The sequence below is a fragment of the Equus caballus genome, chromosome 1 (genome assembly GCF_041296265.1).
Source record: "Equus caballus isolate H_3958 breed thoroughbred chromosome 1, TB-T2T, whole genome shotgun sequence".
Classification (NCBI taxonomy): domain Eukaryota; kingdom Metazoa; phylum Chordata; class Mammalia; order Perissodactyla; family Equidae; genus Equus; species Equus caballus.
The window spans coordinates 139052711-139071047 of record NC_091684.1 but is presented as its reverse complement, the minus strand read 5'-3'; the positions used below and the strand labels follow the sequence as shown (position 1 = coordinate 139071047).

At 47.0% G+C, this 18337-nt stretch overlaps 2 protein-coding genes across 11 annotated transcripts in view; one reads left to right on the top strand and one right to left on the bottom strand.

Moving 5' to 3' along the window:
• The window catches only part of ZWILCH (zwilch kinetochore protein), a 39818-nt gene extending 35325 nt beyond the window's left edge, over positions 1-4493 (top strand). For 6 of the 8 annotated variants that reach the window (XM_023654992.2, XM_023654987.2, XM_070270160.1 and 3 more), the window contains exons 18-19: positions 2356-2470; positions 3550-4493. In XM_023654992.2, the coding sequence (XP_023510760.1) occupies positions 2356-2444 (89 nt within the window). In that variant the 3' untranslated portion in view covers positions 2445-2470; positions 3550-4493. The remainder of the gene's footprint in view (positions 1-2355; positions 2471-3549) is intronic. The other 2 variants (XM_023654993.2, XM_070270166.1) reach the window with 1 other exon arrangement.
• On the bottom strand, positions 1932-17045 carry LCTL (lactase like). Of its 3 annotated transcripts, none has more exons than XM_070270186.1 (13): positions 16797-17045; positions 15657-15820; positions 14871-14958; positions 14461-14570; positions 12873-13001; positions 12677-12772; positions 11242-11296; positions 10986-11147; positions 7677-7951; positions 7023-7149; positions 6657-6856; positions 5482-5545; positions 1932-3812 (listed from the first exon to the last, which is right to left on the bottom strand). In XM_070270186.1, exons 1-13 carry the CDS (start codon positions 16948-16950, stop codon positions 3697-3699), a joined length of 1740 nt encoding a protein of 579 aa, XP_070126287.1. In that variant the 5' UTR covers positions 16951-17045; the 3' UTR covers positions 1932-3696. The 3 variants fall into 3 exon arrangements, with proteins under 3 accessions (XP_070126287.1, XP_001497077.2, XP_070126294.1); XM_001497027.5 differs by lacking the exon at positions 16797-17045 and adding an exon at positions 16149-16783 and having other exon boundaries at positions 3679-3812; XM_070270193.1 differs by lacking the exon at positions 16797-17045 and having other exon boundaries at positions 3679-3812; positions 15057-15820.
• Positions 17046-18337: the final 1292 nt, after the last annotated feature.

The following is an 18337-nucleotide window of genomic DNA, read 5'->3' as shown; positions in this document are numbered from 1 at the left end:
GATAAACTAGGAAAAGAAGTTTGCAGCTCGTGATGAGAAAAGGCTATATTCCCTAGTATATAAAGAACTTTCAAATCAGTGAGAAAAAATATTAATAACTCAATAGAAAAATGGGCAAGTAGTATGAACAGTTTACCAAAAAGGAAATTCAAATGTCATCTTAAAAATAAAAGGTGCTCCACCCCACCTCTAAGAAGAGAAATGCGATTTTGTATCATGTAGACACCATCTCTCACTTGTCAGACTAGCAAACATCAAGAGATTTGGTGTCCCGGTACTGGCCGGGATCTGGGAGGACAGGTGATCGACCTCACACGGTGCTGGTTCCAGTGCACAGTTGTACAGCTTCCGTGGAGGATGATATCCACCAAAGTTGTTTTTGAAGAATACGTTTTTTGGCTCGGCAGATCCATTAATAGGAATTTATTCCACACACATAGCCATGTGCAAAAAGGCCTGTGAACAAGGTATTAATTGTGGTATTGTTTACACTAACAAAATACTGGAAAAACACAGAGACTGGCGCATAGAGAAAGGTCCGACAGGACACAGCCATCTTTAACCCTGAGGTCTGGAATGGTGCGGCCAGGGAGTGTTCTCAGCTTTGGCTGAGTGTTAGAATCATCTGGGGAGCTTTTAAAGTCCTGATACCCAGACCAGGTGAATCAGAGCCTCTGGAGACAGAGCCTGGACATCAGCAATGGTGAAAGTCCTCCCGGGGATTCCTTTGCACCACTAAGGTTGAGAACCACCGAACTAAACACTGTATTTTATCTACATCTGTCGTTTCAGGGTTGTTTTTTTTAAAAGACATGTATTACTTTTATGATTAAAAAGAAGACTTTAAAGACACGAATATATGTGATATATTTTTTAATGCCATTTTAAAATAAATTTTATTACATAAAGATTAAACCTCTGTTATGAGGAAATTCATGCAGGATTAAACACCTTTTTCCAATGATGCTGAATAAATGAAGTATACCGAACATATCTTCTAGAGTCTATTTGGTGCAAGTTGCTTCAAAAAAGGGACTTTTAAATGTTAGAGTTAAAACAATTTGCTAATGCATTGATTCAATGACTCCTTTTATGGAAATAAGGAATTCTTATAAAATTGTATATTTGCGTGCTTAGAAACACTCAAACTTCATTTTGCTTGAACTTTATAACCTCTTCTATCTATCATATATTCTTGATGTATTTGCCTAGAAATTATTCAGTGACCTTTGGCTCAAAACAAGACCCACTGTTGAAGGAGGACCTCATTTGTACAAGTCATGGGCTATTCAAACAAAGCCCTGATTGTAAATATTAAAGTCCAATAATGATTTTTTCTTTTGAGGAAGATTAGCCCTGAGCTAATATCTGCCACCAATCCTTCTCTTTTTTGCTGAGGAAGACTGGCCCTGAGCTATCATCTGTGCCCATCTTCCTCTACTTTATATGTGGGACGCCTACCACAGCATGGTTTGACAAGCGGTGTGTAGGTCCACACCCAGGATCTGAACCGGTGAACCCCAGGCCACTGAAGTGGAACATGTGAACTTAACTGCTGTGCCACCAGGCCAGCCCCAATAATGATTTATTTTTTGCCAAAGATTATAATGCGCTTAAGAAGTTAAACTTTCTGTTTCCTTGGACTGAGCACTTAGGTCGAATACTAGCTTAAGGTGTGTAATGGTATGATACTCTTGAGTAAAACAGTTGACATCAAAAGCAGGAAGACTTGAGAGAGAAGTGTACTTTTAGCAGCCATAGGAAGAGAGAATAATGGTTTAGAGTTAATGGGGGAGAAAAACAGTGTCCAGCAGTGCTCCTCACCTCTTGGGTACTCAGCAGATGAATGCTGATAACGGTAAGAATGTGGAAACGGAAACGATGACTCACAGGGAAGTGGCTGTAATCTCGTCTAGATGTCTATTGTACTGTTTATTTTTTGAAATATAGTAGTCCTCAGGAAGAAAATGTGAACATGTGTCTAGTCTTCAGACTACAAATCCTAAGTGGAAAAGGTTTTCTGAAATATGTATTAAGATAGGAAAAAAGACAGTATTTAATCATAGTGGATGAGGCACAAAAAAATAAAGCAGTAGGTCCCCAAATTAAAAATACGTAATTTAAAAAAAAAAACCTGCTTTATATTTTAGTTTGTTTAATCATGCTTTCAGTGCATCAAGAGGGTTTACTATTTAGAAGAATTGTCCTTGCTGGTTTTCATCTAACTAACTCTCTTAAAGTGAAAGGCGTGTCACTCAGACTACCCCTTGATTATGGTGAAATTCAGCAGCATACATGGCAGAAGAGCTGGCAGGATGGTAAGCAGTTCTGATCGCGCTGTCTTTGTGCTTACAGATTTTTCTGAGTTAACGTTGAACGGCAGCCTGGAAGAAAGGATGTCTTTTCCTAACATGGTCACCTGCAGCCAGGTGCATTTCAAGTGAGGGGTGCTGACAGCGTCCCCCGTAAGGTGGCAAGTTTGCTCTTTGTTCTCCCTGAATACTTTGTAGTGTGTCAAGTACCTTACGTTTTAGTTCTTTCTATAACACAAGTGCCGACTTAGTGCATTAGAAATATGGCTTCTTTGTCTGTAATCAATAAAAGGCCTACCAGATGTTATTGAGCAGTGCAAGTCTTTAATTTTCTTTCTGCTTTCTGTAGTCAACTCAGTAGGTCAGTTTAATCCTAAAACTGGAGAAATGAAAAAACATTTCTTTGAATGGTAATTTTTTTGAGTGCACCTTAAATCTGGGTATATAGTAGAAAGAGAGTTTGGTTTCAAAAACACTGATGGAAGAGAAAAGCCCTCAACAGGCATATCGATTTAACATGGGAAGTAATTTTGTTAAAAACAATTTTATCCCAGCCCAGTTGTGCAGATATAAATACCTTTTTAAAAATGTTTAGTTTGAGATAGTATTAACCAAAAGAATTAATGGAATAGCGTTTTCTACTATCTTACTCTTCTTCTGTTTCAGAAACATTACATAAAATCAGATAATGAGTAAAATACCTGACATTATTTCTTCTTAAGCTGTATTTTGCTCTCAAATGGAGATTAATTTTAGCATAAAAATAAAATGAACCTTATTTTATAAAACAAAATATCTAATTAGAGAAAAGATATATAAATTATATAATATTTCTTTGAGCTATTTCATTGAGTGAAGTGAATTGAATTTAGTGTAAGAAGTTTATCTTAGAAAAGTGTGTGCGCTCACTTTCTGGTACCTGCCTAATGCTTTTCCTTGGTTGTCTGATAGGATTTACAGCCTGAAGGTTTGTTATCTAAAGATGGTTGACTACCCATCATGTGTAGGACAGTGCTGAGATGGCAACCATTTCTACATTAAAATAATATTTCTGGACAGATTTAAAAATGAAAAAATCAAATCACAAAACAGTTAGTGTACTGTGATCCCTTTTTGCAAAATGAAAAGAGGTGCATAATGTACAGGAAAATATTGACATTGAGTTGGAGAGGGGTGAGCTTACTGTGGTTTTTATTTCATTTATGCTTATTTTTATTTTCTAATTCTTAAATCCCAGCACAAGCCAAAAAAAAAAAGAACAAAAACAAGGTAATTATTACAGAACCTGAAAACGGAAATGTATATAAACCTTTGAAGCAGAAAAAGGAGGAAGGTCCTGCAGATTCTGTATGAAAGGCGAAGCTACCAAGTGGGTGCCCGTGTCTCAGCTCTGGCCCCGCAGGAGGAGCATTAGGAGAACCGCGGCGATCAGCACACAGAGGGTACAGACCGTGGGCACCAGGATCTCCGTCACCATCTGCATGTGACTTAGCAGCGGCTCTGAAACGGGAGAGAGGGCAGCACCACAAAGGAGAATGATCATTTTAGCCAATATAGCTTCATCCCCAAAGCTTTAACTGTATTGGAGAAACTTGGAAAATGGCATCATCAAACTTTCTAATTATTCTCATTTACTATAGAAGAGAACCTGGTGAATTAAATGTTTATAAAAAATTATGTGAGGGCTTTGTAAAATATTTCAGAAAATACAGATAAAGAATGCCTAAATTTGGTTCTTCCATAGGTAGTGGAATAAAGTCTAAATGTACACTAATACTTGTGCTTACCGTAAATTAATCTGAGAATATTAGCAGCCATACCCCACTGTTTCTATAATTTTCATCGGGGGGATTGTGAAAGAAAAGTCCTTGGGAAACATTTCTAACCTTTCGAAGATGTTATTGTGTATCTTAAGAGATATAGGAATTTCTATATTGAAATTTTATATGGTAATTCTTACATGGTTAAGCAATAATCTTAAAGAGTTAAATGATAAGCATATTTCATGTCCACTAATATGGTGGTGGACATTTATGTAATACCCACTTTTAGGTTTTGTGCCTGGCACCTGGTTACCAAGATAAACAAGGCACAGGGCCTGCGCTCATGGGGTTAATAGGCTCAACAGTAAATTCTATGTTGTGTTTCTACATGATAGAATAAAAGTTTATTTGAGTTTAATGGAATATACATTCTTTTTTTTTTAAAGATTTCATTTTTCCTTTTTCTCCCCAAAGCCCCCCGGTACATAGTTGTATATTTTAGTTGTGGGTCCTTCTGGTTGTGGCATGTGGGACGCCACCTCAGCATGGCCTGATGAGCGGCGCCATGTCCACTCCCAGGATCTGAACCGGCGAAACCCTGGGCTGCTGGAGCAGAGCACGTGAACTTAACCACTCGACCACGGGGCCGGCCCCAGAATATACATTCTTAATATTACCTGGTTATTTAAATAGGGGGGCCACAGGGATATATTGGCCTATAAAACTAACTGAATTGGTAGGATTTGGTCTAGCACTTTCCATCTCTGATACCACATTAAAGATGAGTTTGTTAAAACAGGGAGTGTGTTTCTCTGATTGCCCTTATAGAGAGAGAAAGACAAAACTCAAAGAAACAGATGACGTGTGTTGGCATTTCTTGATGTGTGTGTAGTTACATCTTGGTTATTCTACATCGCTGAGCCGTTTAATCCCACACATAAGAAATGATGCCACGTTCTGTCTGTTGCCGTATCTCCAGGGCTTAAAACGCCCCCAGCTAATAGTGAGTGCTTAATCATTACTTGCTGAATAAGTGAATATAATATCTGGTGAGTTCTTTAACTTTTCTTCATTACGTTTGCTATAATAGTTGGATTTTCCCCTCCTTCCATAAAGCTCACTGTAACAAAAATAGATTTATAAATTTACAGTGTGATTCAGAAAGAAAACTATAATGGATAAAATATTTCTCTCTTGTGGTAGATTTTTAAAATATTATTTAAAATGCTAAAAAATAGAAATTTGACCTTGCTTCAAAGTGAAAAAAAATTATTTTTAATTGTGTGGTCTTGGAAGAGTGACTTCCAAAAGGTAGTCAAGGTAGATGCAGATTTTGAGATTTTGGTAATGTCCTGTGTATAAATATGCGGTTTAATTATCAAAGGGAAGAATCAAAATACACTCACCTGCAGCCAACACCTGGTTGTTGATAGAGCAAGTTTCCAAGGCTTTGAGGTGCCAACTTTCCACCTGATAAAGACCCACTTGGTAAGTAATCTCGTCTTAGACAAATTTTTTGTTGTTTGAAATCATTTTTGGAATAACGTGGGATAAAAAATTTTTTTAAGTGTGTAGTTTAAATTAGTTAATATTTACTGAAAACTTATGTGTATCATTGTGAGGGAGTCAAAAAACAGAATCTTTATTCTTGAGGGGCTTACAATCTAGTGCTTTTCTGGTAATGCAAAACCAGTGAATGCCAGAGAGCTGTCAGTTACTATTTCCGTTTATAGTCCCACTGCTCCCCCAAAAGGATGTTGGTAAACAAGTGAGATTTATTTTTTGTGTGTGTAAGGAAGATTCGCCCTGAGCTAACGTCTGTGCCAGTCTTCCTCCATTTTTGTATGTGGGAGGCCTCCACAGCATGGCTGACAAGTGGTGTAGGTCCGCTCCTGGGATCCAAACCTGCAAACCTAGGCTGCTGACGTGGAGTGTGTGGAACTTTAACCACTTGGCCACAGGGCTGGCCCCATAAACAAGTGAGATTTATCTTCTCAAGTTATCTTTATTAAGACATTCTAAATTATGATTTCTTTTCCCTGCCGTAGATAGCAGCATAGAGAGCTGGTAGAAAAATTTGTAGGGTATTGAAAATGTTTGGTGTATTTTAAAGGATTATTAAGTTTATTTTGAATGTCATTTTGGAACTAGTGCATTTGTATGGCTCTGCCATTTGATGGGAAAAGTGAAAATGATTATGATCATTACACATGTGGTTGACTTGGTTCACTTAACTGGCTTCATATGTGTTGAAGACTAGACAGTATTTGCATTGACACAACATTTAGAATAACACTTAATTAACAGTCTCTGGTGCCTGTGATAACCTGAAGCAAACAGGACTCCTGCACAACCCCAGTCTGCCCTCGATGCTCTGTGAGTTAGGGTTGAATTTAAAGGCGTGTTTACCCCATTCTAAGCAAATAAGCAAAGAAGTGGTGCGAGTGAGGGGAAGAGGAAGGCCCATCCTCCAGCGTGCCTGTCCTCTAGCGGAGGAGAGAGGAGAGATGCCTGCCAGACTCTGCGCCCCTGCTGCCCAGCTCTTCTAAAATCCAGAAGGAGCATCCATCGTGAGTCCTACCTCTCTCGGGTTGGGAAAGCCATTGGCAGTGATGATCTTCGTGTAATATTGAGCTGAAGCCTTTGGGTAGCGCGGCTTGTTTCTGTTGTTAAATTCGACATAGTAGAATCCGTATCTATCTGAGTATCCTTTCTCCCATTCAAACTTATCCAACAAAGACCAGGCGGTGTACCCTTTTATATTAACGCCATCTTTTATAGCTGCAAAGACATTTCGTTCCATTTTTAATCTTTCATTTCCTTGGGAAAATAACATTGGTGAAGATCATCTTAAATGTTTTCATTTATGAGATAAGTTTTAGTCAATCGTGTGTTATCAAATTTTGTCCAAGTTAAATAGAAAAATATGTCTTGGTTTGAATCTCACCTTTTAGCATTTCATTTGTGTATCCTTTGAGGTAGTGAATTCTCCACTCGTCACATAACTGAGTGCAGTGTGACTTTTGAGACGCTCCGTTTTCTGTCACATATATGGGAGGATCGCCATATTGAGTCTGAAAGGGAGTCATAGTAATGAATATCTTAAAAATTCCAACCCACAGGTGGGTCTCTGGGTCTGAGGCACACCTCGGAGCGCATATTCCAGCCTGCCCTGTTCTAATGAGCATATGTAGCGTTTAACAGCTGCCAGTTCACACGTTTGTTTAGAGATGAAAGTAGCAGGGGGCAAGTTCATAGGAAAGAATATATTTCTCACTGAATCAGCATCATTGTAGGGAAAATGTACTTCAGGCCTTGTTCTTTCCCACATATTCCATTTCAAATGAGAAATAATAACTCAACAAAATAACTTGGCAAAATAACCAAATGTGGGATAAGTATTTTAGCTGCAGTTACGTACGTTGACATGGTTATTCGTAGTAGGCATTAGCCTGTAAAGCTTATATCTAGTAGCCTCTGAAGTATGAGTAACTGGGTTTATTTTGTTTTATTAACTCTAAAATGTAGGCACTTGAGCGTAAGCTGTAAGAGCAGGAATTCGGGTCAAAAATGTCCTTTAAATGGCTTGTGTGACAATCACCTGAGCAAAGTTGAGGAGCCTCCTGAATCCCCATGGCACAGAATACAGCCATTGAGACCCCAGGTCCGGCCAGTTTGGGTCAACTAGTTCGACTAAGTCGCGATCGTTCTGGTAGCTGGGCCCCTGGCGGGAGGGGTAGTTCCTCTCTGTAATGTACCGAGTCGTAAAATGACCTAGTCCCAAGAAATCAGAGGTGCCTTTAACGTAGCGCTTTTCCTGGAGCGAGAACGCCGGTAACCTGGACGTGTCCAGGCCTTGCTCTGCACTCTTTCTTCCTGTGGAGAGAGGAGAGGAGAGCTCAGCAGTGTCACTTGCTCACAATCATTTTGTTGTCGTGTGCCATGATGATACTGGCATGTTAGCGTATAGGTTGTTGTGCAAATCCAGGGCTTTGGGATTCGTTTGTATGGAAAATGTCACAGCCTTTCAAACTGGAATTTTGACATTTGAATACTATCTAAAAATTTAAAAGTTTATATTGCTTAAAAGCAATATTTTCACAGATTATGCAGTGAGTGGTAATGTGGACAACTGTGAAGCCATCTGGAAAAAAAGTAATAGAGTTGGATTCCTACATTATCCCTTATATCTAAAAGGTAATTTTGGTTGCCTCTGGGAAGGGAACTGGAAGACCAGTGATGGTGCGGGGGACAGGGACATCCGGTCCCGTTCGAGCTTTGTTGTTGTAGTGTAAGCTGATACAACCTCTGCGTTGGGCAGTTTTGTCCTATCTTTCAAAATTGTACGAGTATAGTCCTTCACTGACCATTTCCAAATCTGCATGTCCTACTTGTTACTCACACGTGTAAAAGAACGTACAAGGATCTTCATTGTAGAGTGAGTAGCAAACGATTAGAAGGAACCTAAATACCAGGAGAGACTGGTTAAATAGATGACGGGCTAGCCATCAGTACAACACTGTACAGCCACCAGAGCGAGCCTGTAAAACAAGCACACATGCACACTGAGCAGCAGTGTTTTGCTCACATGCGCATCATCCATCTGAAAGCGTGCGTCCCCCCGGGAGGGTGGGAGCAGCGAGAAGGGGGGGGGGAAGCTTGACCCTCTCCCTTTGTACTTTAAAAAATTGGAAACATGCAAATGTTTTTGCATAATCTATGCAAAAAATGTTTTAAATGAATAAAAATAACGTTTTTATGAGTTGATCTGAAATCTAACTATAAAAACGTCTCCAAAGAGGCTATTGGCTTAGATTCAATGAGTGAAAAGTTTGTATCACTAAATACCTTTAAAATATTAGCATATTATTACTTCCAGTTACATTTAGTAATGAGAAAAACCACATAGTGCTGTCACTGTTCTCATACAGTAGCCACTTGCCACATGTGGTTCTTAGAATGTGGCTAGTGTGACTGCATCTTTAATTCAGTCAGACTGAATGATTGAATATTTAATTTTTTTAAATTTTAATTTAAATTTAAGGAGACACAAGACTATAGGCTATCATATTGGCCAGCACAGATATCGAACATTTCCGTTTTCACATAAAGTTCTGTTGGACAGCACTGGTCTAGAATTACTTTTGTTCAAATATTTATTGCGAATTAAAGGGTGCTTAGGAAATGCCTAGAAGTAATTTGTGAACAAGATTTCAGGCAGAATGCTTTCAGTGTTACAGAAAATCCTGACAGCTCCGAGAATCCTTCTTTCCACGTTGTGCAAAGGAAGATGTCAGCCCAGTTTCCCCTTGAATTCCTGCAAAGTTGGAGCTGGCGGGTCTGGGATGATGGGCCTGAAGCCCAAGAACTGCTCTGTGACAAGTCGTCAATCTGGCTTTCCAGGGCAGTCCTGTCGTGGCTCCCGCAGGGGCCTCCGAGGCTCCCGAGAGACGGACACACCACGTGAACGATGGGATGCACCGGAGGAACACGGCACTGTCCCCGTCACGAGGGCTTCTTCCTCGCGCATCCTGAGGAAATCATTCTTAAGATTTTGAGTGTGTGTGTACAGACACGTCACGGAACTGATTATTGCCAAGAGATTTTTAGAGATTCTTTTGTCTGGTCCTTCATTTTCAGATGATAAGAGTGACCCCCAAAGCGGGGAGGCCCAGAGTCACTCACTGGTTAGTGGCGGACTTGGAATCAGGCCTTGCCACTGCTGTTCCGGATCAGTCTGATAACGGTGCTTTAGAAAGGGAAATGATTGAATTGTTGACAGGTCTCTCTTAGTCAAACACCCAAAATAGTCTGTTGTGTGAGACCGTAACCTATTTCACTGTCATCCTTGTCTGTCTCTTTGGTGGTGGTGGTGCAGGCTGATGCCTCTAAGTACACGGATGTTTAGGTATGTTTAGATTCCTATGGCCAGACACTGCTGGTTGCCTACCCAATAGTCCCACGCCTGTCTTCTTCCTGGCTCTTCCTCGCCTTCTTTGAAGGGGCCATATCCTTTATGGGAATCCTGGCCCCAGCCTCTAAGACCCTAGTCCTGGGGGTCTAGGGCACCCCAGGGCATGTGACAGTTCTGTCCCTTAAGTCACAAAAGGAAGTCAGCTGCAGGTGGAGGCTGTTTCCTGGGAAGATATTCCTTGTTCTTAAAATCAGATATGACAGCTACTTCCTTTTTTCTGCCTCTGGGTGTTGATGTGTAAAGATGTAATGCCTGGAGCTGCTGCAGCCATCTTGTGGCCGTAGGGAGCGGTTGATGGACTAGCTAAAGGTGCCAGAGTGGAAAGATGGAATGAGCCTGGTTCCTCAAAGACATCCCTAAGGGCTGGATTAACCAGCCCTGGGTCACCCTTTTCCAGACTCAGGTGCGATGATAAATTCCCTACTTTTCAAGCCCTTTTAGTTGGAGTTTTCTGTTAGGTGGCACTTAACAGCATCCATACTGATACAGCCTTGTGATCTTTACTTGTCTTTATTCTCTTCTCTGACACTGGCAACCAGAACTTGGGGAGTATTTCTCAAGCAATAGAAACAACCAGCAATACAACTGACATGGCCCATGGTTGAGTCTTTGACTTCTCTCTCCTACTTTGTTGCGGTTACAATGGAGTGGAGCAGGGAGGAGACAAGACAGCAGAGCACAAAAGAGAGCAGCCCAGAGAATTGCTAAATTTTTTTCCTGGGTTCTGAAATTTTCAATTTCCAGGTCTAGGAATTTGTTTGGGCGTCCCCCCTTCCTCCCCCAGTTCAAAGAACCAGTTCTCAATTCCTTGGGGGCTGGGTTATCCCTTGAGTGCCTCGCCCAAGTGTTCTTCCATCCCCCTGCCTTTTGGTCATGTCACTTGAGCTCGATACTGTTGCTGTGGTATCTGCAGTCTTAAAACATGGCTTGGCTCACCGATACGGTCCTTCATGACTTGAGGGTAGTCACCCGCATAAATGGGGTTGGCAAACCAGCCCAGGCAGAACTGTAGGTATCTCTCAGCAGCTTCTACGTCCTTGGGGTTGCTAATGTCCACAGGCTCCCCCCAGTCGCAGTTTAATGAAATCCCCACCAGACCTTATAAGAAGAGAAAGGAAAGAGGTGAGACAGGTGGGATGACACGGCTCCTCCGGGGGCCGTCTGTCCCCAGCGTGCGGGAGGCACGGCTCACCTTGCTGCTTCCCGCGCCACGTGCTGTTGTAAGAGTGCCAGGCTTGCGCGTGGGCCTGAAAGAAGAAAGAATTCATCTGAGGTGCCTGCCTCGCCCACTTCTCTCTTCCTTTTCACTCCAAGGTGGCCTTTCTCTCCCTCCTGACTCTAGAGATCCAGATGAAGTCTTAGGATTCTCGTGAGTCCAGCCTTGGTCAGCCAGTCCCTCAGCCCGTCCCTTCCTCTGACCTCCAGCGCACTCACTTGCTTCATATCGTAGACGAAACGCGGTCTAAATCTGGCATAAACGCATAGACCACCACCTTGTGTTATTTCTTGTTTCTAAGATCTTTGCTCAAGTTTCTTGCTTTCTTCCTGGTTGTCCTCTGTGGTAACTAGGCAGTACTTTCCCCACAGGGGCTCAGGAAGTTAGGAAAATACCAAGCCCTGGAACAGTGTTGAGAAATGGACCCCAAACGTGCCAACCTGCCTCCTCTCCATGCTGTCTCTCAGTGGCCCGCTGATGTCTTCAGAGCTCTGCCCTTTGCATATTCACAGTTTAAGAAATCTAAGCCAAATGTGGGAAGAATGAGGAAGTTCTCTCCCCAACATGAATTTGAGGGTCTGGTCTGTCACCCAGTGGCCCCTCGCCTTCCGGCTGGATCAGATGGTCCACCTTCTGCTGAGAGTCCACTGGGGCCATCCCGTCATGTCTCCTCACTGTTCCTCAGTCATCGTCACTCGTATCCTCATATGTGGCCCAAATGAGACCTACTTTCCTCCCTTCTCTCAAGCCTTTCGGGTAACCCATGGCGAGTCACCTTCAGCATCTCCTCTTGCTGTCTCCTTCGCGTTTGGGCCCTAACTGAGCCTGGCTGCCCCTAAAGACCTCCTCTGTGGCAGCTCTTTCAAGCAGAGGCCGGTTTTTCCTCACACCCCTCACACCTTAGGGTGGGGTCTGCCTTGCTCTTCATTGTTGCTTCCTATTTCTCCTTCCACCTTCAAAAACCCCAGGTCCCAGATCAGATGAACACTCCTAACCCTTCTTACTGCCATCCTTCCCCAGCCTCCAGCTGCTTCTGCTCATTCACTGAAGATTTTAGCCCCTAGTTCACTGTCATCCCCCTTTCCTCGTGTCACCATTCCACACAAGACAGTTTAGACCTGTGGGTGAAAGGTTTTCCCGTGCATGTGCTCCATCCCCTTGGCTCTTAGACTGTAAGCTCTAGAGAGCAGCCACTATATTGTCCAGCGGGGCACTGGACGACAGGACACTCCCTCATGAATCCTCGTGGAGGGGAAGTGAATGGTGCGAAGGTGCTGTGGAATATGCTGGCTTTCAGGTGGAGTGGCGGAGGACTGAGCTCAGGCTTGGAGCCCTGGGGCAGGCTGAGCTGACACTGGGGCTCATCCCTCCCCCTTGAACCCAGCCTTCGCTCCCAGAAGAGCCCCCTCACCTTAATGATGTGGTGTGCCGCCCTGTATAGGCCCGTGCCGCGGAGCTTCAGGCCTGGCGCGTGGTAGCCTGTCTCATAGCCTTTTTCCACCATTGTCTACAGGGACGGCAAGTGGGGACCACAGGACTGTGAGCAGTGGCAGGGTGCGGTCTGGTCCCGGCAGTGGGTTTTCCCGCCTGCAGAGGGCCCTGCTTACCCGAGGATCACTGAAAGTGACCCAGTGCTTCACCCGGTCCCCAAAGACCTCAAAGCACAGGTTGGCGTAATCACTGAAGTAGTCGGCCGTGCTCACATTCTGCCACCCGCCATATTTGACCTGGAGCGGCTAGAACAGAGGAGTAGAGTGAGAAGCAGATGCCCTAACGGTCCGTCTCCAGAAAAGACTTTTGGAGGCGATTGGCCATGCTTGTGGGAGAAACATGGGCGATTAGAACTACAGAGGATGTTTGGAGGAAAGGGGAGCAAAGACGCAGGGTCTTGGGCACTGACTTGAAGACGGTGGCAGTGATGAGCCATGAAACAACGTGAGTGTGGAGATGAGCTGTGTGACACTCCTTATACAAGCTAGAGGGAGGAGCAGAGAAAGTGTGAGGCTCTCGTGCTTAAAAGGACTGGACAGATTGAACACGTAGGGAAATTTGCCTAGGAGAAAGAGATCGACCATGGGAAAAGAAGCTTGAGTATAAGTTCTGAGGAAGAAAGGTACAACGTGGGGCATGGAAGCTGTGACAAGGATTTTAGGGGGGTGTGCAGATGTCAGAAACCTCCCGAAGCCTCTCTTATGAGAGTGAGTCTGCTTTCTTTGGCGGAGGGCTTTCCAAGATTCATCATTCCATTGGGATGACCTACCAAGCTCTCCCTGGGGGGTTCGAGGGCGTGCTAAAGGGCCAGCTTGGTGAAAGTGGTTGTCCAAGGAAGAAGCTGGAAAGCGGTTTCTTGCTTGTCTCCCTGAAGCCTGCTCTACGGCCCCAGCCACAGTTTAGAGGCCTCTGGTGGCTCTCGTTCCCACAGAACAAACCCCGTCACCTTGGCTCGGCAGCTGAGGCCCTCCAAGCTACTCCCGCAACCTCTGTCCTCTCCTGCCGGCTCCCCAAGCTCTAACCAAATCGCTTGCCCAGCCCCTCGCTGCCTCCTCGCTTCCCTCGAGCCAGAACACCCCATCCTCGCACCTCAGGCCCCAGCCTTCAAGGCGCTGATCGGACTCCCTCCTCTCCCCGACACCGCCCTGAAGCCGTGTCTTCATCCTCTGACCTCCTGCCACCCTGTGTCATAAAGAGTTACGTACACGGCTCCTCTCCTGGCCAGGCTCTGATCTCCGTGGGGCCTTGTGGAGTGAATGAAAAAGTTGCTTAAACAGTGGTGTCTAATAGTGATGTTCTTAGACATGTCGAGACTTTACGGAAATTATGTGGGGGCGTGGTGCTCATTTATGAGAATATATGGTGCAGGCTCAAACTGAGAAAAAAATGGCTAAATCAACTTTTAATTATGCCGTGTCATCAAATCTGACTCAAAAGATGTTTCTTTCTTCATAGTTTGATTTGATTGTTTTTAGGCCAAATGTCTGGAAAACATCAAAATCCACATTTATCACTTGTTACAAACATCATTTAAACCAGCATGGCCTCCCTGCCACTGGGGAGTCAGAGAGATTTCTTCACTCCTCCCCTGTTCCAGTCCAGACTCCAGCTTTGCCCCCGACCTTGGCAACCCCAGGTCCCCACATCAGGCTGTCTCCTGCTGAGCTGAGCTCCCGGGGCCTCCCAGCCCACACCAGCCCTCACCTGCGGGAGGTCCCAGTGGTGCAAGGTCACAACTGGGGTGATGTTGCTCCTCAGAAGGGCATCGATGAACTCGCTGTAGAATTTGATTCCCTTCTCGTTCACCTGGTCAGCTGAAGGTGAAATAAAAGGGGACTTGACAAGAAAGGAACTTGGCCTTGACCTTCTGAAGTGCCGTGTTCCTGGGCCCTGCAGCTTTTCTAAGGCCTGAAGGCCCCTCAGCCCACCAGCGCTCAGTCTCAGAGGGGTGGTATACTACCCCTGGGGGCGAGCTACCTGCAGAACCCATGAGGGCTGCTGCCAGAAGACGCCACGTTCATGGTCTCCCTCCCCAGGACTCCGTGGTGTCCCCGCAAAGCCAACATGGCCAAAAGGAGCCCCGCGTGTGCTCCGGAGGGGCTGCCCTCGCTCACCTCGGACGCCCGTGGGTAGGAGTCGGGGCCAAGACAGTGAGAATCGGTAGTGGCTCACGTGCAGCTCCCTCAGCAGAGCAATGTCCTCCTGTGCAGATGGGGGGTGGGGGGGAGGCAGGGCAGGGTCACCTGGGGCCCCGGGGTGGGCAGGAAGGGTCATGCTGGGGGCCCCATGCCAACGCTCACCCCATCCATACTCCCACTGGGTGAGGAAGCAGCTGTTTCCTCATCCACACGACAGATACGATATCCAACAGGCGCGACACCACCTGCCCCGCCTTCTCCTGGGGATGTGCAAAGAGTCAAATACCAGCAGGATATGGGGACTCTGAGAAGTCATCAGCAGCTTCCTACCAAACTTGGGTGATGAATCCTTCAAGTCAATCCAGAGAGGAAAGTGGGTGCCGAACAGAAGGACTGAGGGTAAGCAGGTCCCACTCCCTCCAGAGGGGCTGATTCACATGCGGGGACCAGGGGTTCAGGCCCCGGTGGCCTGTGGGCCCTGGAGCCATGGCATCAGCCTTTCAGCTACCCATCGCTTAGGCTAAGGCACTGGCTCAGGCAGGGCCCTGTTTTCCTTTCCTCCGAATCCACCTTACCACATCCTGCACGCACTGCCAGTCCCCGGTCCCCACGGGCTCTGTCCCCTTTGGCTGCATTAGGGTAGAGGGTGTTTAGCAGAGCACTGGGTTGACATTGTCACCTGGGCTCCCTCAATATATCACTACCCACCTCTCCGCTAGGTGTGTGTTCACACACACGCACACACACATACCCATCACTCACCTGGACCTTGTAGTAGCCATTACAGGCCACATCTGCTGTCTCATCCCCAAGCACCTTTCCCTTCCGGCGGTGTGTGAAGACATCCCAGATGCTGGGCCCTTTCCCGTCCTGGTCCCAGGCGCCCTCTGTCTGGAAGGCAGAACTGCCCACGCCCCAGGAGAAGCCTGCAAATAGAGACCCCGAGCTGGGCTCTGGGGCCCCTCCCGCTGCCCACCTGGGAGTGGGAGCCTGCGGGGCAGGACAGGGGGAAGGAGGAGAGACCTAATATGCTAAAAACTTTTTTTTGCACAATTTTAGCTCTGATTAACATTTACTATCTGTATAGTAACTTTAAAAAATCTATTAGGAACTTCTTTTATTTTAGAACAATTATATGGAGTTATTTTTCCCATTCTACCTGTCAGAAAGCTAAAATACCAAACTCCTTGGCAAGCCAGCCAAGGTGAGCAAGCTGACAGACAGATGGACAGACCAACAAAGGGATGGACATACCGAGTGGGAAGGTTCCATAGTAGAAGGAGGCCTCTTCTGGGGATCCCCTCCTGGTGGCCCCCAGCCTGGACACCAGCAGTAGCACCCACCAAATGGTGACAACCCGCACTGGCTTCATGGCACCCGGCCCTCCCCCATTCCTGAAAAAGCACACCTGACAGGTGTCGGCCCAGACAGCCGGGGCTGGGGGGCCAGATCCCGGCCCGGCCAAAGGCCAGGAGGGAGGAGGACGGGATGAGGTGGGGGCACTTTCTAGAAAGGTGTTGGCTCTGCTGGGACACACCCACAGAGGCTGAGGCTGGGCAGCAGAGATGATTCCCGAGTTAAACATAGAGGAGGAGATGAAGGCTGGCCTTGCGGAGCTCCGTCCCAGTCTGATGGGGGAGACCCAGCCCACACCCCTGTGAGAGGCCTGATCTAATAGGGAAACCACTCTGCCGCAGGGACGCTCCGGTCTGATGGAGGAGGTGAGACCAACCACAGACCCCTGCACCCCCACCTGCACGCTGTGGCGTGTGCAGAGAGACAGACTCTCCCCAGGCCCGGGGGCTGGGAGCAGGGCCACCATCCCAGGGCCTCCTGTCCTGAGGTCAGGACAGATTCTCTCCCACTGGCATCCCTTCTCTGATGCCAGCCCAGCCAGCTTACCTAGGATTGTCCTTGAGCAGCAGCTGGTAGCCAGACCACTCTCAGATGGATCCCAGGGCCTGCGCAGCCATCTGAGAGCAGAGCCCACAGCGCAGCATCCGAAGGCTCTGGTTGGGGGCGTGGTCAGTGGCCTAACCCCCTTCAATAGCCCCATTCAGCAGGGCAGGAATGCTGAGCTGGCCAGCAGGGCCTGAGTCAGCAGCAGGCAGCGTGGCCCCAGGCCCTGGGGCATCCAGTCAGCCCCCTCCCAGGGTAGAGGGCCAGCACCCCATCCCTGTGGCCCCTTCTGGGCCAGAGCGCCATCTTCAGCGCACCTTAGCCTGTGAAGCTCCAGGTAGGGGTGGCGGGGCGGGGGTCAGAGTGTGTGGGCATCTGTCTCTGTGTCTACCTCTCCCTGCTGCCATAGAAAATTCACTCTAGAAGGTAAAGTTGGTTTTTCTGCCTCACCCTCCTCTTTGGACCCCTCAGTCACTCACTTATTCATGAATCCAGGCCTGCCTGCTGGAACACAGCATCCCTGGAGGCCCGGCCCCCGTGCTCCCCACCCTGGCTGCCTAGGTGCCCACTGCAGCTTCCTTCACTGCAGGGCCCCCAGCTCTCCTGCTCCATCCCCTCTTGCATTTCCCTTCACCTCACTCCCCGCCAGCCTCCCTGCTTTTGCTGGCCTCACTGTGGTGCTCTCAACTGGGCAGGTCTCACCCCTCTGTGGTTGGTTCATTTCTTCCTGCCACCGTGAAATGGGACCTGGCCTGTGCCCCCCAGGGGCTCAGGGTCTGAAGGGGCAGGCAGTGGGGGGTGGGGGGAAGCAAGGTGGTTCTAAACACCACGCAGGGGAATGCAGGCTCCAATGGAAGAATGATGGACACTGCGGAGGCTCGGGACGGTGGGGCTGGCTTCACAGGGAAGGGGGCATTGGACATGACACTTGAAAGATGTGGAGCCATTTTCTAGATGGCATGGAGCAGGGAAGGCATGGGAACTGATGGAGGGAACTGCACGTGCAAAGGCCCTGAGGTGTGTTTGAGGTCCTGGGAGCTTGGCATCTTCTCTCCTCTTGCATCTATCCTGCAGTGCCCAGGCTGGGCTGCATCCTCAGAGTGAGCAGGCCACCGGACAGCCTCCCTTGCGGCTGTCTTTCCTGTGGCAGCACTGCCGTAAGTGTCTGAGGCCAGTGATGTGCTGTTGGCATCAGTGCTGGTGCCTGCCTCACCAGGCTTGTGGACTCCGGGGACTCTGCTCTCCAGGCTGAGGTAGGAGGGAAACATAAAACTTTAAGAGCTGATGTCATCTCTGAAAAATGCCCTCTTCCACAGAGCCAGAGGCCCGGTGTTTGTGTTGGCGGGGCTGGTCAGCCTGGCTTGGTCTGGGCTGCCTGGGGTCTGTCTGTAGACCCGGGCTCCACGTCTAATGACGGTTCTCCTTCCACAGGCTCCAGCCTGGCTTTGGCGGGAAGGACTTGGGCCTCCCAGCTGGGTGACCCACCTCCCACCACCTCTCCTTCCCACCCCACGAGCTCCAGGCCCTGCCTGAGGCCTAGAGCA